At 42.6% G+C, this 24,133-nt stretch overlaps 1 protein-coding gene across 1 annotated transcript; it reads left to right on the top strand.

The window, feature by feature from the left end:
• The first annotated feature begins 888 nt into the window (after nt 1-888).
• Nucleotides 889-17,699, top strand: IL12B (interleukin 12B). Its single transcript, XM_056847907.1, has 8 exons — nt 889-970; nt 2,259-2,336; nt 6,009-6,272; nt 8,487-8,610; nt 10,854-11,050; nt 13,604-13,746; nt 13,861-14,006; nt 17,600-17,699. The coding sequence occupies exons 1-8, from the start codon at nt 889-891 to the stop codon at nt 17,697-17,699; spliced, it is 1,134 nt and encodes a 377-aa protein (XP_056703885.1).
• Nucleotides 17,700-24,133: the final 6,434 nt, after the last annotated feature.

Below are 24,133 nucleotides of genomic sequence, written 5' to 3'. Positions count from 1 at the left end.
CAACTCAAACTTTTACTGTTCATGTGAGTTCTTTTAAGCTGATTTTTTTTTTTGCCTTCAAGTCACATCTGACTTATGGCGACCCCATAGGGCTTTCAAGGCAAGACATGTTCAGAGGTAGTTTGCCATTTCCAGCCTCTGTGTAGCAACCTTGGTATTCCTTGGTGGTCTCCCTTCCAAATAATGACCAGGGCAGACCATGTTTAGCTTCCAAGATTTGATGAGATTGGGCTAGCCTGGACTATCCAGGTGAGAGTTTATTTACAAACATTGAAATAATAGCCTTCAGGATTGATGCCTGTTTTTCTGGGTATTGGAATTAAGTAATTTGTCAAGTAGCTGGTAGAGTCATTATTTTCTTATGCTGATGACTCAGAATGTCTTTTGAATGTAAATGATCCAGTGATGTCTTGGATGAAGATTAGAACCTTGAAGTTTTTGTTAAGTTGCAGCCTGTTTATGGTTACTCCATAAAAAGGTTTCCAAGGCAAGAGACATGCAGAGGTCGTTTGCCATTTCCTGTGTAAGGATTCAAATGTCAGGATGGAAATGTTTGGTTTAAAGAAAAGCACTTCACAGCCAGCTTCAGCTTTCCTTCAAAACAGTTTGTCGTCATTTGCAAACTTCACTACCTCCTGAATCTTATCCCATAGATGCTTTTGATAAAGGAATCTTTGGCTTTACTATCCACTGAATAGTCAGCAAGCATGCAGATAAGGAAGTAGTAGGTACCTTCTGAGACAAGGAGATTTCTTCACATAAGCAAAGGAAGAAGGAAAGTCATTTACAGATTTTTACGCACCTTAGCTGAGCTCTGTACAGGCGTTAACAGATGCAGTAACTCTGATCCTTTCTGTGAATAATGTTTAATGTTAATTTCATTCACAGATGTCATTCCAGATTCTCATCCTATTTTCTGTACTCTGCTTTGCTGCTCATTCAGAAGCAAAATGGAAACTGCAGGACAATGGTAAGTCTGAATTATAGTAACTCAATGTTTGCAATGTATTTTCCAGCACTCCAGAGGCTGAACATGGCCTTCCATACATGATAGGAGTTTTTCATCTTCCCCTTCTGGCAGCAGACACCCTTGCCCTCTCTCATATCCCTCTAGTGCTTGGGAACCCTCCACACCAGGACTCCATGAATCACAAGGGACTACTGCTGTAGGAAAAACTGACCTCCATCACCTGGTGCACCCACAGAAGATGTTTTGGACATAGATCTCCCTGGATACCAGCCTACATAAGGGCATACCGTAGGAATACAACAGAGCAAGTTTAGCTCTGATTTAAAGACAAACATTAAGCTGTTTTAACTATTTGGTAGGAATGCCAACAACCTAGGGGGTGGGGGAATGTCCTGCCCCTTTAATGATGGCTTAAAGTGTGGGAATTGGCAGCCAAATTTTTTTCATGCAATTGAGGTCAATAATGTCACCTGCTAAACAACATCTCATCAAACCTGTACTAAGGGGAAGGACTATTTTTTTCTTCAGGTTGTTGGCAACGTGGGCCTTCTGGATTTTTGATGAATCCATGTGAGAGCCCAGAAAGTTTCTGTAAACATCTCATTCGTGCTCTAGCTGACACCAGAAACCACTCATTTCCCTATTCACAGTCCCCATATTTCATAAGTTTCAGTCTGCTTCAGCCAGAAAATAGAAAGACCACAGTGAGAAAAAATTGTGCAAATGCCAAAGCATCACAGAAATAATTTACACAACATTAGAGTGAAAGAGAGAGAGAGATTTTCAATGACATATCATTTGGTCACTATGTATGTGATAGTAATGACTTAACATGTAATACACACAACACTGAACATCCCAGTGAAAAGCCACATTAAAAGAAAAAATAAGTGTTTAGATTTGGGTTTCCAGCTCCGGGTTGAGAAATACCTGGAGATTTTTGAGGCAGAGCCTGAAGAGGGTGGGGTTTGGAGAAGGGAGGGGCTTCAATGCCATAGAGTCCAATTGGCAAAGTGGCCATTTTCTCCAGGTGAACTGATCTTGATCAACTGGAAATCAGTTATAATAGCAGGAGATCTCCAGCTACTACCTGGAGGTTGCCAATCCTAGTTTAGGTAGCAAGAGAATTTCTAAGGTTTAACATGCAGCAGCAAAGCATATTTGGAGCAATGTTCATGGATGATTTTCAAAAGGGAAATGAAAGCTAAACAGCTACTCACTGGCTGTCTCCCCACACCATCTTCTTCCAAGATATTATGAATCATTGTCTTGGTGTTCATTTTTCCAGTTTCTGTTGCTGTTACTTTGAGCTCATACAGACAACCAAATTATTTCATTGTAAGTTCTCTCTTCTATGGGAAGAATGGTATGTTACATCACCAAACTCAAGTGTTTACTGGGAAAATTAAGTGAAGCATTCATTTTTCAGGAGGAATTCGGTGGGTGTTAAAGGAAGCTTACGCCATCCCATGTCAACTGCAGCTTCTTGTGAATCCTCCTCTGAACCATTTTTCCACTATCTCCCACCCCCCACCCCCCCACCCCTGGTGGCTTGAAATAAGTAAGCTTATGGGGTGACCTGAGGGAAGAGATTGGAGGAGAGAGTGGCTAGGGTAAACACCCCCTCCCAGTTATTATTCCACAATCCTAGGACTAAGAACCCTTAGCACAATGTTTACTTTGGTTCTATATCCATCTGCTCAGTGACAAGAGAATGGCACATCAGCTGCCAATGTATGGTATAATGGTGATCTGCAATGGATCATAGGCTGTGTCTGTCGTGGTGTGGTGGTTAAGAGTGGTAGTTGGAGCGGGGTGGACTCTAATCTAGAGAAACAGGTTTGATTCCCCAGTCCTATACATAAAGCCAGCTGGGTGACTTTGGGCTAGCCACAGCTCTCTTGGAGCTCTGTCAGCCCCACCTACCTCACAGGGTGTCTGTTCTGGGGAGGGGAAAGGAAGGTGATTGTAAGCCAGTTTGATTCTCCCTTAAGTGGTAGAGAAAGTCGACATATAAAAACCAACTCTCCTTTTTCTTCTTCATCTTCTTCTTTTCACAGCAGGAAAGACAATTGACTCAAATTTGTTTGCACACAACATGTCCTACAGTTAAATACTTGGGATGCTTAGAATTATTTCAAGTATCTTCCAGGACAAGAGATGATGGGAGATGCGTTTCTGTCTGTCATTCCAGATACCTTCACATTCTGCACATGACAACCCAAGAACATCTGGGGTGCCTTCATTTGCAGCAACAGAACTCAGTTGTACCCAGCTTGCTGGGGGTAAAGTGTAGATGACTGGGGAAGGCAATGACAAACCACCCCATAAACATACACTGCTTAGTAAACGTTGTGATGTGGTATCACCCTTTGAGTCAGTAATGTCCCAGTGCTTGCCCTGGGGGATTACCTTTACCTATCAAGATTACCCTGAGATTCTCCTTGTACCTGTAAATTAGCCACTATAGCTGCCGCAGCTGCTCCTATGATTTGGTACATTACACCCCACCACACCTTGTCTATTGTGATCACTCCTTGAATCTAACATACTGTAGCCGGTAAGAGATGGGGAAATGAAAAGACCGAGCTTTGTCCAGCAAAAGAAGCTTTGTCCAGCAATTTTAAGTTAATGCCTGGCCTGCAATCTGGCAATATCTGCAGCATTACAAACTGCAGCCTACTGAGAATGAAAATACTCCAGGAGCAAGCTGATCTGAGTAGACCCTGAAGCGCTGAACGCACAAATTTACCACTCAGCTCAGACCAAGCCAATGGTGGCACAGAAGGAGGTGGCAGGTGACCCCTGTGTGGCAACCGCTGGCAGGGGCCAAGCTCAGCAGCTCCTTGAGCAATGCCTTCTAGGGCAGAGGCCCAGTGGGGAGTCTGGGGACATTCCCAGGAAGGTCAAAAGCCTGTCCATCCCTAATCAGAATATCCAGGCTGCCTTTTCCCGCTGGCCAAGACCATCAGAGGTAGGAAATGAAAGGAAGAGCAGGAACACACACTTTCCCTTCATTAGCAAATAGCAATAACTCACTCCCATAGAACAGACACTACTACAGTGAACATATGAACACCTGAAGCTGCTTTATACTGAATCAGACCCTTGGTCCATCAAAGTCAGTATTGTCTACTCCAACCGGCAGCAGCTCTCCAGGGTCTCAGGCAGAGGTCTTTCACATCACCTACTTGCCTAGTCCCTTTAACTGGAGATGCCAGGGATTGAACCTAGGACCTTCTGCATGCCAAGCAGATTCTCTACCACTGAGCCACAGTAGCACCTTAAAGACTAACAAAATGTCTGGCAGGGTATGAGCTTTTGTGAGCCACAGCTCACTTCTTCACATTCAGCTAGAATGTGTCACTATGGTGAAGTTCTTGTTGCTAAATTACTGTGAAAGTATTTAATTATTTTCTGCCTTCCTCGCTGAAACTCAAGGCATATCACAATATAAAACAATGTAATAAGAGAGCGTAAGACATCCAACAAACAATGCAGGATTACAAAAGTTACGGAAATGATACAGAAAGAAAAAGGTATCAGACATGATTTATGTAAGCAATGCAGAAAAGTAAGCGGCCATACAGTAAGAGCATGATTATACCTACAGTAAACATTGGACTAGACTAGAACCCCCTACTTTTTATAAAAAGCACCCCCCTGAACCATTCCATTTTACTTCAGCACTGTTCTTTTTATAAAAATGACTTCCTGAACATATTTTGTTTTTACACAATCTGTGGAATGATAAAAGTGTGGGAGCCTTCCTGACTTTGCCATGCAGGTCATTCCACAAAGTGGGAGCCAGAACAGTGAATGAATGCTCACGTACAGACAGTTGCAGATCTTACCTATTTGCATAGTAGCAGCTTCAGAAGTAGGGTTGCCAACCACCAGGTGGTAGCTGGAGGTCTCCTCCAGCCGACAGAGATCATTTCACCTGGAGAAAATGGCCGCTTTGGCAATTGGATTCTATGGCATTGAAGTCCCTCCCCTCCCCAACCCCCACCCTCCTCAGGCTCTGCCCCCAAAACTTCCTGCTGGTAGCGAAGAGAGATCTGGCAACCCTATTCAGAAGGCTTTGCTCAGATAAGTGAAGCTATCATGGTGGGGCATATTGCATGTCATTACTCAGTAGGCTTACGAAGTAATTTCATGCATAGGGTTGTGAACCTCCAGGCATTAGCTGGTAATCTCCTGCTATTACAACTGATCTTCAGCCGATAGAGATCAGTTCAACTGTACAAAATGGCCGCTTTGGTAATTGTACTCTGTGGTATTGAAATCCTTCCTCTCTTCAAACCCTGCCCTCCTCATACTCCACCCCAAAAACCTCCCACCAGTAGCGAAGAGGGACCTGACAACCCCATTCATACAGCCACTTGCCAAGTAGTAGGGGAAATTATATGATAAAACAGGTGCAAATGTGTGGTCAAATTAATAAATGTATTTGTCTAGCCCAAATCAGCCTTGTTATTCAAATATGCCAGTGTATGTCTGTATAGCCACGTAGCCACCAGAATTGTCTGGAAACTAACTCATTTGTCATGGAAGGTACTTAAAGATCTGTCTCCTGGCGCACATGCATGTGCTAATGTTGTCTGATGATGTCTTTACATCTTTAAGACATTATATTCAAGATAGAAATGAAGATGCAAAGTGATCAAAGTGATCAATGTTTTCAAGGAACATAATAATTCTGCACTAGAGCCAACATGATGTAGTGGTTAGTAGGATCTGGGAAACCCAGCTTCAAATCCCCACTCTGCCATGGAAACTTGGGCTAGTCACACACTCTCAGCCTCGACCCTGGCAAGTATTTGGATGGGAGACTCCAAGGAATACCAAGGACGTGAAGCAGAGGCAAGCAATGGCAAACCACTTCCAAACATCTTCTTGCCTCGAAAACCCTACGAGGTCACCATAACTCAGTTGTGACTTGATGGTGAAACACACACAATACCACACTGGAATATTAAGCTACTTGATTTGGCCAAAAAGTACTGGTTTTTTAAATTGTTTTTGCAATATTCAGTCTACATCATAGATTCAACGTGGACTTCTTCATCCCCATCTGAAAAAGTACATCTCTGCAATGTCTCTGGGAAGGACTACTGGATGAGAGACAACGAGACGGACAGACATCATGATAGCTGGGAAAGAGATGTGAAGGAGCCCCTAGATGCTGGCAATTTCACCTGTTGGAATAAAACCAATGGCCTTTTAAGTTACACTACTCTTTATGTTGCTAGGATAGGTGAAGGAAAGCTTATGCTTCATTCAGTTCTCGAAAGTGAAGGTAAGCCATATGTTTTCATTGCTGTTCACACAATGGCCAATTACCGCAATATACGTAAATAGCATGCTGCACAAATAATTGTTTTTTAAAAAATATTATCTTGCCTGTTGTTATTTCTGACTACCATATATTATCAAGCAGATTGTTATATGATAAAGATTAAAAGCTGAGTAAACCTTACATCATGGCCATCAATTTCCAGCATTCAGTGTCGAGTGTGTGTACAGCATGTAAATGGGATTGATGGCCAATCACTTTGTAAAAATAGATTCCTATGTGCTGCCGTGCACCGTGTGTGAGAAGAACACTGAAAAAAAGCAAATAACATGTTAACCCTTAAAATGAGGAGGATGCGACAAATCAGAAATGAATGGTCTTGCTACAAAAATGGCGCAAATTATGTACGATGGTAGTGAAAGAGCCCTCGATAGAACTGTTGATATTGTTAAAGTAGATAGAGAGTCAGAGGGCTTTTCTACATTTTCCTCCCTTTTAAGTTCCTGTTTCTTGTTCTGCACATTTTGCTTCCTCTAGTGGTCGATTTGATATCACACAGGTTTATGTCCAGCATAAAAACCTGTACTTTAAATCTGCAGGGAGATATGTGGACATAAACCTGTGTAATATTGAAATGAATGCTAGAGGGAGCAAAACGTGTGGAACTGACCCCCCTCCCAAAAAAAGAAACAAATTTACAAGAGAAAAAAAATAGAATGCAGAAAAGCCCAGCTTTAGTACCATTGCAAGAGTGTGACTCAGGGTCACTTCCAGGGGTAGTATTCACCCAATAGTTGTAAAGAGCTGGCCTAGTCTACCTTAGATAGGGTTTCCAGGTCTCTCTTTGCCACTGGCAGGAGGTTTTTGGGGCGGAGCCTGGGGAGGGGAGGGTTTGGGGAGGGGTGGGACTTCAATGCCATAGAGTCCAATTGCCAAAGCGGCCATTTTCTCCAGGTGAACTGATCTCTATCAGCTGGAGATCAGTTGTAATAGCAGGAGACCTCCAGCTAGTACTTGGAGGTTCTCAATCAAAAAAACAGCACCCACTTATTTTATATATCAAACACAAAGTGTAATAGCAATGAAGTGAAAAGATAATAGGAATGCCTAACTAACTAAGAGCATGCAAGAAGTATATACAAAACACATAAGGTACTGAACCAGACAGTCACAAACAGTTATATACAATATATACAAAAGCGAATCTACAGGAGTGGTCCCACAGGACATTTATGCAAGTCCGATAAATATATCATTGGAAACCTTTTAGGCACGAGATGGAACAGTCGGTCTATAGACTTGGTTTACAACAAGTGTAAAATCAGTTTCCTTTGTCTCATACGTAGTGTTGGAGCCGATGTGAATCCCTTAAAAGGATAACATAAAGCGTCTGATGGGGACCACAATATAAGTATTGTTCAGAACCTGGAGGTTGGCAACCCTAACCTTAGGGTTGTCAGTCCAGCGCTGGCAGCCAATGGGAGATTGTGGGGGATGGCAGACTACCTGAATCAGCATCGCATCGACCAAAATGTCACTTCTAGCATGAACCCAAAGGGACATCATCATGTTGGCACAACGTTCTACAATTCACTGAAAACTCTATGGTTGAACAACAGAGTTTTGGGTGAACCCTAGAGAGTCACAATAATGCAATGATGTCATTTCTGGTTCACCCCAGAAGTGGCATTGCAGTGTTGGCATAATGCTGAATTACCTACAACCCCCACCACTGCTGCCCTATAAAACAGCTGTGGGGAATAGGGGATCCAGGGAGAGAGGTTTCCCCCTGTAGTGGAAGACTTGGCTACTCTAGCCTATTTAGTTATTATTATATTGGGATCTCATTTAACAAACACCTTTGCTTGTATTAGGTTAGCAGAAAAGAATAGAAATACTCAGAAAATTAAAATTCAGAATTGTTTTAATTAATAGTGGTGGCCTCATATTGTCGGGGGGAGGGTATTATTTATAAATGATTTATGTAGAAAAAAATTATGCTGCCTCTCCAGGAACCTTCCTGGGCAGCTTACAAAAAATAAAATAATAAAAACAAAACATTAAAATATATTAATTAAAATGTAGCATTTATATTGATTAATTAATTACATATATATGTTATATATATAATTTAATATATTATATAATTATATATTATATATGTAAATTACATCCAGGTCAGGGCACTCTAAAATATACCTTTTTGTTTTATTCTAGGATCAGGCAAAAGGAACTTCAAATGTACAGCAAATAATTTTTCTGGGAATTTCACATGTTCGTGGATGATAGCTCCCCAAATCCAGAATCAGAGTCTAAAGTTTGCAGTCAGAAGTCTAAATATGTGAGACCCTGCTTTTTATATATTGTTACATGCAATTCTTTGTAGAAAATAGGTCCAGTGTGTATGGCAGAATATCGGGAATGTCTATAGGCAAATTATCGATGGGATCTCCATATTGATGGTTGATATTTTCTCTTACGTGAAAGGCTATAATACCACTGACCGTTCAGGGTAAGACTGGGGGAAGAAGAAGACATTAACATTCTGAAACTATTGCAGATAATGAAAATAGGGGCAGCCATGCCAAAATACGTGCATGCATACATTATATCTAGATCCCAACCTGGCCATTGTATGGATTGATAGAGGGAACAGGTTCAGAGGTGAGACATTTTTCTACAAACCAAGTGGAACCCCCACTTTTGCAGAAAAATCATAAACGTTTTAAAAAAACTTCTAGGGTATTAAAAGAACCTTGAAACCAGAGAAGTACTATCTGTGCAAGTGCTGACAACATCTGGTGTGACGTTTGGGCTGCTGTTGCTGCCGTTCTCTCCTCTCCCTTAATCACTAGGAGGGAATGAAGAGGGTCGCATGCTTGTCACTCAGACTCTTTCAGGAGAGGAGGGCTGCCTGTTCCAAGCCCTAATGGGCACTTTGACGGAGCTATTTCCTGATAGTTAAGGAGAAAGCTACCATTATGACACATTGCCATTCTTTGTCGCATAGGGTAGACCAGCATTTGCCAACCTGTGGGTCCACACCCAAAAGTGGATTGTGAAGTTTGAGAAGTGGCTCCCGTGCTTTTGCAGATTTATTGATTTGTGCATGCTCTATTTTTTGTTTTTAAGTGGGTCACCTTACCAAGTAACTTTGAACTTGTGCGTCATCATATCAAAATGGCAGAGAACCACTGGGGTAGACTGATCCATAGTAATGGATCAGTGATATCACCAGCATTCAGGTGCACTGGATTGCTGTGGTGCTATAGCGCTATAGCACAAATCTTAAAACATTAAAAAAAAGGGTGAAAAGAACGTGCCACAGAAAAAGGCAGGATGGAAAAGCAGCACTGTTTGAAATGGCCAGAGTGCTTCAAAGCACTTTAGAGACAGCTCATAGACGGATTCAAATGAGCTGTATGAAACGCCCATCTCTTTATCGCTTTACTCAGAAACAACCAATAAAGGATGACATTCGGTTGAGAACAGTAACCTTAAAGAGGCTTAAATCTATATACACTATAGAAACTACTGATGACAAACTATTTTATCTCTGTCCATTTCTATGTATGTCTGCCCCACTGTAACAGTTTGTTGTTAGAGCAACAATGCATGGTGTCTTGCGGTGTTTCTCAAAATCTCTTCTCTGGACTTTTCCAAGACGATGAATAAATTGGGAAATGCTCATAATAATTACTTAAGAGAAAATAACTGGAGAATCATAATTTGCCCAGTGTATGAGAAGCTACAACCCCTGTGCAATAAAAAGAATTTTCTGAAATGACAGTCTTCTAGAACCGTAAAGATTGACTTTTAATGTGACATAAGTTTATATGCACTAGAGTCCATGTCATCGAATGCACAGATTTATCCTCAGTTACCAGATACATTTACACAGACATCGCTCAAAAGTACAAGATAAGCACAGTGACCGTTCACAACTGAAATCATTGGTGATAACACAGTCTTTTATATCTATATAGATATAGATATATATGGATAATATAATATTTCACTCTGGAGGATGAGCAGGCAAACTAGACCCTAATGGTCTGACTGATGTTGTGAGATCCTGTAATAGTCTTGCCAGAGAAAATCTGCTGGCACCTTGGTTTGTTGAGGGCATAATCGCTGCCATCTCAGAATAATCTTTATGCAGCTGATGAAATGAACACAATCCTCAATCATTCATAGCACATTGGATCGTATATTGGATCGTATAGCACATTGGATCGTTCTGTGCATGCTGTACAGTCTCTGTTGCAGAGTCCCTTTCCTCTAGCACTTCTACTTCCACAAGAGCCCATTGAAAACCATTAAACTTGTGCAAACAGGAAGAGGAAGTATGCTCCATGGCAGAGACTATCTAGCATGCATGAAACTCATTCACAGAATCTAAGCCTTTGTCTTTACGGTGCCGCAAGATCTTTCATTGCTTTTGTTGCAACAGACTACCCCTTTGAAAACTATTTTCTGGATGCCTGTGACTAAAAATTCCATGTTGGAAACAGTATGAGTTTGCCAAATAGTTGGGGGGAAACTCACCATGCAATGCTGTCTCTTTTTTGAATTCATGGATAGGAATAATATTTCAGGAAGCATAACTTGTGAGGAACCCATAAGAGATACTACTACATTGAGAAAATACTCCGTTTCCTGCAAGAAAGAGAGATCCTGCCCAGCTGCTGAAGAGTACCAGCAAATTGAAATTTGTCTAGATGTTTTTGATAATAATCTATATGAAAATTACACTCTCAACTTCTTCATCAAAGATATCAGTGAGTAAAGCTGAAAGGGCCTTTTCTCAGTTTAGCAGAGTTGGAAAAAGTGCAAAAAGTATGATCCTTATTAAAGCAATAATTTCTTCTCATATTGTATTGTATATGTATTGTATTTTGGCACTATGTGCCAGTATAGACTCTTCTGTGATCCATTGTTAAGGTTTCCATAAGTGTTTGTGAAAAAGATTCTCACTTTCCAAATAATTTTTAAAAGGAAATTGGTTTTTTGAAATCATAATAATCTCTGGACAAAAGAAATCATTTTACTATATTAGTGATGCCCTGTAATGTTATCCAAGGAATCCTTTTTTTATATATCCAGGAAGACTGCTACACACTCACTTCATATAAATTAATACACACTTTCAGCCCATTTTACTCATACAGTTTCTAGCTCCTCCAGTTCAGATATATAAAGGAAAAGGTATACCTCCACAACAGAATGAGCTAGAGATTACTCATTCTGCTGTACTCATACCGCTGTGCAGGGGAGGAAACAGCCTCCATGACAGCCAAGCCTTACTAGAATTTAACTACATGGTTGTACTCTCCAAGGAAGTGGTAGAAGAGTGGAAACTTTTGTGAGATGGCATTCTGGCCAGCTGATAAGGTCCATTTTTAAAATGAATGTGGTGAGGGGAGGTGAAACAGCCCATCTGGGTAACAGTCTCTTCTGCAAGGGAATAGATCAGGGGACCCCAACCTTTTTGAGCCTGTGGGCTGCTTTGGAATTCTGATCCAGGGTGGTGGCCACGACTGCAAAATGGTTGCCATCAGAGGCACAGCCAACCGCAAAAACATCAGGTAGTGAGGTTACGCTTCAACATGTAGCTCTTCAACATGGCAAGCAGAAGCTCTGCTCAACAGGATGCCTTTTAAAATGAAGATACAAGAAATATTTTCTTGAATGGCCTTCAGTCACGAAGTGAAGATTTTTGTGCTGTGGTGGCAGCTGCTCCTGAAGCATTTCCCCCCCCCCCCAATATGTATAGCCAATCAGAAGCTCTGCTGGGCAAAATCCCCCACCTGGCCCCACTAGCGTTGCCAGGTCCCTCTTGGCAACCAGCGGGAGGTTTTAGGGGCGGAGCCTGAGGAGGTTGGGGTTTGGGGAGGGGAGGGACTTCAATGCCATAGAGTCCAATTGCCAAAGCAGCCATTTTCTCCAGGTGAATTGATCTCTGTCAGCTGGAGATCAGTTGTAATATCAGGAGATCTCCAGCTAGTACCTGAAGGTTGGCAACCCTAGGCCCCACCCAGCTTCTAAATACACTCGGTGGGCACAAGGAACAGTGTTACGTTCCATGGCACCCATGGGCACGGCATTGCAAACCCCTGGAATAGATCTTACAGCTTATTCTTACATATCTGATAGCAAATTCAAAACTTCCTTTTGCCACGTTTCCCGTCACATTTAAAATTTCTTCTTACGTTTACATTTCTAGCGAATGAACTCTCATTACTCTCATTTGCTTTGAGATCTTCATGTTTCCTTAGAAAATTGTAGTGTTAACATTCAAAAGCATTACTATGCAGTTAGAAAGATTGGCATTCAATGTAAATTCTACATGCCTTTAACTGCTAACCCCTGTAGCTTATTCCAGTATTTTTCCATTGTCATAAGCAAGTCCATATCATAATGCATTTGCATGCTTAAGCGAAATCTGTTAGCCGAAAAGCAATTCATTATGCAGTAGTGTTGGTAAAATGTGAAGGTGATAAAAGTGGTTGTGATGACACTTAATTGCTTGCAATTATTTTTCTTAAAGCACAGACTTTATGGTTGTGCTCCTTAGTATTTTAAAACATACACAAAGTGAGCAAAAGAAGAAAATATACTATGTAGTATGATGGGTAAAGCTGGATGGCTAAAGCTGGAGGGTAAGAGATTCAAAACAGATAAAAAGAAGTATTTTTTCACACAACGCATAGTTAAATTGTGGAACTCCCTGCCCCAGGATGTGGTGATGGCTGCCGGCTTGGAGGGCTTTAAGAGGGGAGTGGACATATTCATGGAGGAGAGGGGTATTCATGGCTGTTAGTTAGAATGGATACTAGTCATGCTGCATACCTATTCTCTCTAGTATCAGAGGAGCATGCCTATTATTTTGGGTGTGGTGGAACACAGGCAGGATGGTTTTGTTTGTGGCTTCCTAGAGGCACCTGGTTGGCCACTGTGTGAACAGACTGCTGGACTTGATGGGCCTTGGTCTGATCCAGCAGGGCCTTTTTTATGTTCTTATGGGGCAGTGGCTCAGTGGTAGAGCATCTGCTTGGCATGCAGACTGTCCCAGGTTCAATCCCTGGCATCTCCAGTTAAAGGGACTAGGCAAGTAGGTGATGTGAAAGACCTCTGCCTGAGACCCTGGAGAGCCGCTGTTGGTCTGAGTAGACAATACTGACTCTGATGGATAAGGGTCTGATTCAGTATAAGGCAGCTTCATGTGTTCTGTAGCAGTTAGCTAATACACATGGGCATTACAGCCCTAATTGAAATGTGGAAAGCTGAATACATTCATTTTAAACTAATGCTGATTGAATTGTGCCTTGCAGTAAAGCCTGATGTTACTGCGTGTGAAATAGCTGAGATATCCACGTCTTCCCAATTGTCTTGGAAACCCCCACAAACCTGGAGTACTCCAGTATCTTATTTTGGGCTGACATATCAGATTAAAAAAAAAGGAACCCAAGATCGGGTAATTCTTTTGTAACTATATTTTCTTCCTTTTACGGTATGTTGGTATATGTTTCATTTATGTTTATTGCCATTTTTCACATTTCATTAAAGTAAGTAATGCTTTCATTCTCAGATTTATGAGGTTGATAACCCTACACAACTGGAAAATGGAAATCTAGGCTGCAGTGATCGAATTCGTGGCAATGAAGTGTGCTATATCCGATCCAGGGACCGCTACAACAAGAATTCTGCTTGGAGTGAGTGGTCTCAGCCTTGCAGGTATAACTAATAATATTTAATAAATAGAAATTAAAAGCACTCTTGGAACATTTTGGTGGATTTGTACAAGCAAAGCGTACTTTTGGAGTATTTTGGTAACTATTTGAACTTGATTTGTTGTACATACAATGATTTTAAGAAGGATAAACCTCCCCTATGTAGTTTATTCCAGTTAACCCTTACAATATATTGTTGACTATTCTCTCATTCTTTCTTTCAACAGTAGAGGTACTTCTGTCTGATTGATACTCGGTTATTTACAGAAACAATTTTTGAAGTAATTTATTGTTATGAACAGTACCTACTTAATAATGATGCAGCCCACTCCTGAAGGGGGGTAGATCCGCAGCGGCCAGGAGGGGTGCAACTGCGTCAGGGGTTTCCCAGCCACTGCGGAGGCCAAAACAAAGGCTTTTTAAAACATAAAAATCCCCATTGCCTACAATTTGTCATACTTATACTTTGTATTTTGTTAGACTTACAATGGGGCTGCTCCAGCAAAAAAGGTGGTGCAGCACCAATGCAACTCAAGGGGATGTTCCTGGGACAAAAGAGGTGAGAAAGCTGCCTAAAGGCAGCTCCTCCCCCAGGAATCCCTGGGAATGCCCCTTCCACACACTGATGCAGGTTTTCCCTTCATGAAAAGCCCTGCCGATGTGGCTGCACTGGCGGTGGGGGCAGCACCCAGTCACCAGTGTGTTTGCCCCCACACTGGCTCCTTAAGAATTTCACACACCCCTTCAGGAATGGGCTCTTACTCTGGGGATTTCCAGCTTCTCTATGGGCGAAAACGCACAGTTGCTTTAACCTCCTTTATTCCCTGTTTCAGCCAGGATTCAGCCAGGATCAAACTCATGTTCGGCAAAACTCACACATTCGATCCTGGCTGAATCCTGGCACTTCTGAGAGCCAAGCCATCAATCAGTTTTCAGGTTCAGAAGGTCAGCGTTGCTGAGGACTACTGGAAAGAGCCAATTGGCAGGCTGGTGCCTCAGAGTCTGGGGGCTTCATTCATATCTGGGTGGCAAATGACATCCTGTGAACAGTCCTCTAACATAGTCATCAAAAATCTGATTTCAAGAGATTTACACGGTGCAGGGCGACCTTCAGTTTGACAGCAGGTTTTCATGGGGGGTGGGGTGATATTAGAGCCTGCCAAAGTCTCGACCAAGGCAGCTCTTCTGAAGGAGATTGCTCATCCATGCAGGTTAGGGAGTCTTCTTCAGAAGCCCGATCAGCAGCTGTTAAAGCTGGTGCTTTTAGTTGGAGGGTATATCCCTCTTGTGGGACTGGGTAAGCTCCAACTTTTAAATGACCCTTCTGCTATGCAAATTAGTCTTCCATTGGGTGATTGATTGGGAAAGTTGGTCAGACCAAGTTGGCTCCAATTATGCAACCTCTGCCTCAAAAGGGCCCCAACTATGGGGTCCTAACAAAACCAGTCAAAGATAGAAAAATGGGAGAAGGCACAGAGCTGTACATCTGAGCAAAGGCGAATAGCTGAAACCCAAAAAAACCAAATATCTATTCAGAAATCACCTATTTGGGTTTGGGCAGATTCCCAGGTTTTGGTATTCAGCCGAAAATAAACCCGAATATTGCTGAAACAGCTAATTTCAGATTTTCAGTTCGGGTTTACCGATATGCATAGCTCTAACTAGAAAACTGGCAGGCAATATCTCTGTTGTACGTAAGGGACAGGCAGAAAAGGAAGTAGCAATTATCCTTCATTGTCTGTAGAGGAAAATCTAGAACACTTTTATGACCGCAGAGCTTTTCTGAATCTTGCCAGAGATGCTAGTTGTTGTTGTTGGGGGGGGGGGGGTGCTGCTATTGCTTTTTTTGTTTTGTTTTTTGGAATATTGATAGTAAAATAACAGAGTCATCTTTGCTCAAGGTGTGCATACTCATTTCATAGTGTTCACAGGTTATGACAGTGTTTCCAAAACTTGCAAAATCTACTTTGTTGGAAAAGGTCTTGGGACAAAAGCAATGAGTGCATGATATCTGTGCCAAACTGTATTGTACCTGTAGTATCTCTCCAGCTTGAATATACATGTGCTTTAAATGAAAAAACAATAAATGCTCCCTGTAAGCTTCACACCCTCTGAGAAGTGTCAGACAATACTGGCAGACTGTGGGCCTTGGTTATGAACAGTCCATGATGACCTCACTTATTTTCATGTTGTCCATTTTCCACTTTCAAGTGCAAAGAGAGCCAGTGTGGTATAGTGGTTAAGAGCAGTTTGGAGTGGTGGACTCTGATCTGGAGAACTGGGTTTGATTCCCCACTCCTCCACATGAGTAGAAGAGACTAATCTGGTGAACTGGATTTGTTTCCTACACATGAAGCCAGCTGGATGACCTTGGGCTAGTCACACACTCTCAGCCCCACCTACCTCACAGGGTGTCTGTTGTGAGGAGGGGAAGGGAAGGTGATTGTAAGCTGGTTTGATTCTGCCTTAAGTGGTAGAGAAAGTTGGCATATTAAAATCAAACTCTTCTTCTTCTGTTCTTCTGTTTCTTCTCTCCTATCACTTGTCAGCTTTAGTCACAGTTTAGTATTAATTCTTCACCAGTGCCTAGGTTCTTATCTTAACCATACTTTAAATACTTTAAGGAGTACAAAAGAAGAAACTTCTATACCATTAATCATGGTTAGAATCAGTGGAGATGAAATGCTGGGCCATAGATAAAGTAAAAAAAAAAAAGGAAAAGAGGAAGAATTACATTTAGAGGAGAGAAGAAGAAACTCATAAGTACATAGAACATGGCTAAAAGATAGTAGCATTACATTGCATTAGGCTTGTATCTCTTTAAACTACCTCCTCTGTTATATGTTTGAATGTGTCTGACTCAATCTGCAGTTATATTTTACTTAGTCGCTAGTATGCTGAATATGCTATTCTAGGGTTACAAGCCCCAAGATGCTATTTCACACCACCGCTCAGTACAGTGGAGGGAGCAGGGGAAAAGCTGATGGCCCGATAGCATGACATCACTTCTGTAGAAAACTCAGAAATGGCATCATGCCTCTCAAGGAATTGCTGTAAATTCTGTGGTAAAAGCAGAAATTCCTAGAGAGGCATGATGTTATTTCCAGGTTTTCCTGGGAAGTGACATCATGCTATTGTTGATGGCCGCTGCAACCCATGTCTCACCACCCTAGTATCCTACTGGATGCCAGGCAGAGCCTGCAACCCTGTGCTGTTCGGTTGCATGCACTGATTTTACTTGGAGGGCAATCCTATGCAGAGTAACTCCAGTCTAAGTCTATTGACTTTAATGGGCCTAGCCCAATTGCACTATTAGTGTGTTTGCTACTCAACAGAATGTGTTTAGTTTTCAACCCACCCATGTGTGAGAGCCTTGAGTTACTTATATGATTAACAGCAAATATTTTACAACCTCCAGGTAAGGGGTCAGAATAGAATTCAGTAAAAGTGAGGAGCTGAATTCAAGGATAATCTAAGCAGAGAGGGGAATTTGGTTCTAGTTGCCAGGCAGAGGCAAACTCTTATCAAAGTTATCAAACATGTACATGGTGGGGATGCAGGTACCTTTTTTTGACAATGTTTCATTTTACTTTTCAGTCGTGAATCTCAAAAGAATGGCGAAAAGCGTCACACTCGTGATGTCAAAGAATACATAGTCCCATGCAATCGCAAAAGAATTAGAGCTGAAAATGCCTGAGGAAATGGGGCAGGGATTGGTTTTATAATTATTTGGTATTTATATTGGAATCAGTTGTACTTTTCATATTTTTATATATTTTATATTAGTAATTTAGTACTTCATGTTAGTAATTTATTATTATTTATGTAGTGCTATCAGTGGGCTTCTTTGTTAATTTATCGATTTTATACCGCTCTTCAATACAAATTTTCAGAATGGTGGACAATAGAAAAGAAATGCAATGTGTGAAAAGTCCTGAAGTATTTTCACAATTCTAGCTGAGAAACAGCCAGTGTCACACATTATGTACTTGCAGCAGGAAAAGACATTCTAACCAATGGCTGCTGTGCTCCACAACCATGACACAGAGAGGAAGAAAGAGCAAATACAGTAGAAAACGCTTTAATTTTTTTCACTGGCAGACCAGGCTAGCTGCTTGATCATTTAAAACTGCTCAAACTGAGTAATACACTACAGGAAATATTTCCCATATGTATATTTCTGGCCCTGCACCTGTTTCTTTCCTTCCTCTCCATGCTATGGGTTGGATCCTGCAGTACATTTCCACCAATGGAGGAGAGAGGTGTTTTCATTAGTTCTGCCTCCTCTTGCAGATTTCCTACTTCGTGCTGCTCCTGGAGAGGTCCTCTGCCCCTAGGTTTGCCAGGTCCCCCTTTGCCACCTGTGGAAGCTTCGTTGTAGTGGAGCTGGGGGAGGTAATCAGTGCAATCACGTCACATCCAGGATAGACCCAGAAGTGACAGTGATGCTCTAGCACATTCCTCCAAAACCTCTATGGATTACCCCAGAAGTGACATTAATCACACACCCCTCTTTGGCTGGCCAGCTTCCACCTGGCGGCCAGTTGAAGGGCGGCAGGAAGCCCCCTTAATTGCTGGGCAATTGCCTGCTATTACCTGGTATCTGGCAACCCATTTAATGACATTTGGGGCTGCAGCAGGAGAAGGAAGTTCTGTTCTACTGACAGCAGTCCCTTCAGTAAGTGGAGGTTTTCTGCACAATCCAAGCCATTGGTTGTCTAGGATTGCATTCAGTGTATCCCTTATGAAACAACTATATTATGTGTCAAAATATTGGCAGTTCCTAAAGATATAATTTACTTAATAAGTAGGTTTCGTTAAACACTATTGTTTTTGTTATGCATATGAATCAAGACTCGATGTTCCGTAACAGGGGAACAAAACTCAGGGAGGCTGGTGATTACCTCTGAGCTTCAAGAGGCTGTCACATAGAAGCAGCCACAGGGAATTGCTTTCTACTGTCCCTGTTAGAAAGTCTCTGCTACTGTTTTAGTTGACCTTATGTTTGTGGAGATGAATAGCCACCCGTTAGTGACAAAGAGGCCAATGGCTGCTACAATATTGCACCCATCCACAAGGGAAGTTTAGCCTAGCTTCAGCTTGGTACAAAGGCCTTTTAAAAGTTTACCCTTTTCTGCTGAGGTTGTCAAACTGACCCCCCTTCTCTGCTGAGCTGATTGTCTCCGTGCACCGAAATGAACATGTGGTGATGGCGGGGAATAGGTTGCTTACTCTGGCTTGGCAAATTCCAGGAGATACGAGGGCAGTGCCTGGGGAAGGCAGAGTTTAGTGTGAGGAGGGAACTCAGCAGGGTTGTAATGTCATAGAGTCCACCTTCCAAAGTAACCATTTTCTCCAGGGGGACAGATCTCTGTAGTCTGGAAATCAGTGGTAATTCTATGAGAATTCCAGGCCCCATGTAGAAGTTGGCAGCAGTAGGAGGGAATCAGAATCATGCTGGTTGGCTATGACCTCAGTTTCCACACATTCAAGCACACATATGTTTCTTCTTATGCTTTATCTGTACCCTGACAGATGGAAGACATCACCTTGTCCTTATCCCATCTGTACACACCACCAAGATGCAAGACTTGTGTCTTGTATTGATTTATTTGTATTGATTTATGCACAGTTGCTATTGTTATTGTTATTTACTACAAATTGGGCTTATTTTTACTGATAGGAAATATATAATATATTTTGATGGGGAGGGCTATTTTAATATTTTAAGAATAATATTTATTTTCCTTCCTGCACATGTAGGGATGTATTTTGTAACTGCATTTGTAACTTGTATTTATGTACTCTTTTATAACTTGGTAAGAAGATACAACTTTTATGAAAAATAAATGAATGCTCAGTATTAAAGGCTTCATCTGAACTGTGTTTGCTTCCATTGTTATTATTGCGCAAACATACACAACCTCCCAATTAGACATATATAAAGGTATTCTGTAGGGGAGTGCATTCAGTAAATCCAAACCAGAAAAAAACCCTGAAAAACACCTTTTCAGTATTATTTTTTTTTGGGGGGGGGGGGTTGCCAGTACAAAAATGGCAGCAATAAAAGGGAGCCAGAAAAGTGGGTCCCAAATAATACTGATTTTTGGGGCATTATTCTGGCCGCTTTGGCCCTACCACCATTTTTCCAGGTGGGGTTCTGACCTTGCAAAATGTGATATGAGGGCCCTACTCTGAGATCGCCACTGCTTGCCAGTTCCGACTGCCACGTGGAGGTTGGAGCCGGCAAGCAGTGGTGATACGCACTGCTGCATTTTTTGGGTTCAGGTTTAATAAACCCGAAAATTTTCAATTCTTTTGAAAAGCCAAATCAAGTATATTGGCTGTTCAGATTTTTCAAAAAATTCCAGGTTTATACCTGAACCTGAAAAATATCAATAAAAACCCCTAGTATTCTGTACCAATGTCCCCACTGATTTTATTCTTTATTTTTTCCCCTTGGGAAATTCTTAGAGATTTGGAGATGTACCCTGGGAGGGTGAGGTTTGAGAAGAGGAAGGAGCGAAACAGAGATGTGATGCTATGGAGTCTGCCCTCCAAAGCCATTATTTCCTGTAGGGGAACTGATCACTGTAGACTGAAGATCAGCTGTCATTCCAGGAAATGTCCTGGCCCCACATGGAGGTGTTATGGTATCCTAATAGGCCCTAAGCTACCCTGGTACACCCCACAAGGTGTTCAGGACTAGAACTAGTGTGCAAAGGATGGAACACTGCTGTACAGCCAGAGACAAAAGGGGTCTCCTGGCATCCATCTTGTTTGTGCCAGTGCTGCAGAAAGCTGACTGGGCTAAGTCCAGACTTGTTTTACCATGCTTCCTCCAAGAAGATACTGGAGTTGCAGGACAAGCAAAGGGACAATGGACAAGCATTTATCGTTTCTATACTTCTCTTGCTGTAGATTGCACACACCAAGCCAGATCTCATCAACTCCGTTCAAATGGACCTCTAATCCTGTCAGGTAGCCAGCCTAGCCTTCTGAATCACATCTTCTGGACCCCACCTCAATTTCCAATTCTAGAACTCAATGCTTGGGTTCTTAATTCTCAAGTATCCAGCCATTGTTTCTGATGACCTTACCTCTTGTTTCTATTCACTGTACCCGCTTAATCCAATCTTGAGCAATCAAGCCTTTGTCACTGGCAATGACCAGCCATTCCCAGACACTGCCAGGCATAGCCTCCAGCTACATTTAGGGGTATAAATATAGCCCCATTGGCTACAGTAAAATTGCTGCCATTTCCCCCTTGGACACAAAATGTGAGCCCTGCACTTGCGGGCAGTACCTCTTCCCCCCCTCCCCTCTTGCAGCTGCTAATCTGGACCTCGCTCTTTGGAAGGTAACTGTAACTCCCCCTGGGATCCTTTTATCCTTTTGGCCACCCCCTCAAACCTTTGCTTTCTTAGCTCTGTATGTATTGGGAATTTTTGAGTGTGCATGCAATGAAACTGATTACTTTTAATAAAATCCTTAAAATTCATAAAGCCTCTTTATTGGGAATTTTCCTCTGGTTTGCTCATATGGCATATAAAATTGTTTCAAAGATCCCCACACCAACCTCTTGCAAAAGCTCTATCAGTCTCCAGCTAATTTCCCTCAATAAAAGGAGACCCCCTGTACTTGGTGTAACAGAGGCTGATGGCCCTATGTGTATGCTAAGGCTGTTGAATTAAAAAAAATTCGGTATAGTTCGGATTCAGCCGAATTCAGCCCGTTTAGATTCGGGATATGCCGAAGTCCGAACTCCCCCACTTCGGATCCGTTCAATTCGGCGGGAATTCAAAGTTCGGGGAAAAATTCGGCCGAATAAAGCCATTAAAAACACAATCGCGCCTTTCCGCGGCTCTGGGGGGGCATTTTTGGGGTTAGAGGTCCCAAACTTTCGGCAGAGCTTCAAAGGACATTTATTGAAAGACTCCCCAAGTTTTGTAAAGATTAGGTCAGGGGGGGCTGAGATATGGGCCCTGAAAGGGGTCCCCCCACCCTTAATGTGCATCTCTCAGCAGAGCTTGCCGCCCACGCACAAAGCTCCCAGCCCCGACAACAGCTGAGAAATTTGCAAAACAACTGCAAAACAACTCAACCTTGTTAAACAACACCTTTGCAACACACAACTGAAACCTCCCCCCTCAAACCAGGGAGCGAGAGACTCGAGGGGGAACACACACCCCAGGCAGGACCGACGAAAGCCCCCTTTGGCTTCCCCCCCCCACCCACAGAAACTGCTCCCTCCCCACACACACACAGACTCTGCTTTCCCCCCACACACACACACATACACAGGAGAAAAATTATAGATTAAAGCCCCCAAAGGGGTCTTACTGTGGCTGTCTTCTGTTCCATCAAGAGGGGCTGAAGAGGACTTGTAATCCAAGATGATTCCAATTAGGCACGGAACGTTTTGCTCTGGAGAAGATGCACAGGATCGGCTGTCCCTTCATCCCAATAGGGAAAAGGGGAAAGGGGAAAGGGGAAAGCCCATATCTCGGGACCCCCTGACCCAATGTTCACAAAACTTGGGGGGTATCTTAAGAACACTGGTCTGAAACTCCGCTCAAAGTTTGGGATCTGCACCCCCAAAAATGCACCCCCTGCAGCCATGGAAAGAGAAAAGGGGGGGAGGCTATATTTCTGCCCCCACTGAACCCATCTTTACAAAACTTGGGTAGTATCTTAAGAATAATTGTCTGAAGCTATGCTAAAATTTTGGGGGCTATATCCCCAAAAAAGCGCCCCCTGCAGCCACATAAATGGAAAAGGGGGGAGGGAAAAGGGGGAGAGCCCATATCTCGAGACCCCCTGACCCAATGTTTACAAAACTTGGGGGGTATCTTAAGAACACTGGTCTGAAACTCCGCTCATAGTTTGGGGTCTGTACCCCCAAAAATGCGCCCCCTGCAGCCATGGAAAGAAAAAGGGGGGAGCCCATATCTCGGGACCCCCTGACCCAGTGTTTACAAAACTTGGGGGGTATCTTAAGAAGCTTCATCTGAAGCTCCAGTGAAAGTTTTGTGTCTGTACCCCAAAAAATACACCCCCTGCAGCCACAGAAAGGAGTGAATGTGCACAAGCACCCACACACACACACACACGAAGATTTCGCTCTCTCTCTCTCTCTCTCTCTGGCCGGGCCGCACATCAGCTGATTCCTCCAGTACTCAATCCTGACTGATTGGCCAGAAGAAGACCCAGCTTGGCCACCGATTGGCCGGGGGAGGAGAATGCTGCTTACTGACGGTTATGCTGCTTACTGATGGCCCCGAATTTGGCGAATTTATTCGTGAACTCCCGAACTCGCTGAATTCGGCCCCCCCGGTTGCCCGCCAGTTTTGAGTTCGGTTCCTCCCGAACTAAAAAACACCAAATCAGGGGAAATTCGGCTGATTTTCAGTTCGGGCCGAACCGAATCAACATCCCTAGTGTATGCACTAAGATGGTTTCTCTCAACCTCTTATCCAAAGCCATATACTACTATTGTAAATGGGTAGTGTTATTCCAAACTGAACTCTGCATATGGGTTGTAGTTTCTTGATGGGATTGGAAGTAGGCAGCCTTGGGAAGAAAACTTTCTCTGACCTCCAGAAATCAATAAGACATTAAACATAAATCGTATGAGCAAAACAGAGGAGGAGGAGATAAAATGGCTTTTGTTTGTTCTCTCTCTCCCTTTCTCTCCCCCCTCAAAGATACATATACCACAAGCACACGCACACATATGCACATACGGTTTCAAGTAGGGAGGGTGGAAGTGGAGGGAAGAAACAAAACTGAATATTGTCGAAGGCTGAATCCCAATATTTCTGGGCAAGAGACCATCAGCAGGCCCCCTTTAGCATCATCACATCCAATGCAGTATCTTAATGAGAAGCGCTCAAGGCAATGTACCTTTGAGCAAGTAGATAGCACCTTTCCTCAGGTCAGAATAAAGTTTTGTTTTTCAGGGGCAGGTTTAAGGCATAGGGTCTCTTCCCCCCAATAATACATACATTTGTGTATTTAAAACAAATGTATCCCACAATTCCAAAAGTTCAAGGAGGCATACAACCCATCATAAAAGAAAGCTATTGTAGAGCACTAGAGACAAAATCAAACCTCAGAGAACACCCACCC

This window comes from Euleptes europaea, chromosome 1 (assembly GCF_029931775.1).
Source record: "Euleptes europaea isolate rEulEur1 chromosome 1, rEulEur1.hap1, whole genome shotgun sequence".
NCBI lineage: Eukaryota > Metazoa > Chordata > Lepidosauria > Squamata > Sphaerodactylidae > Euleptes > Euleptes europaea.
Note: the sequence above shows the minus strand (reverse complement) of the source record. Positions and strands in the feature narration are given on the sequence as shown.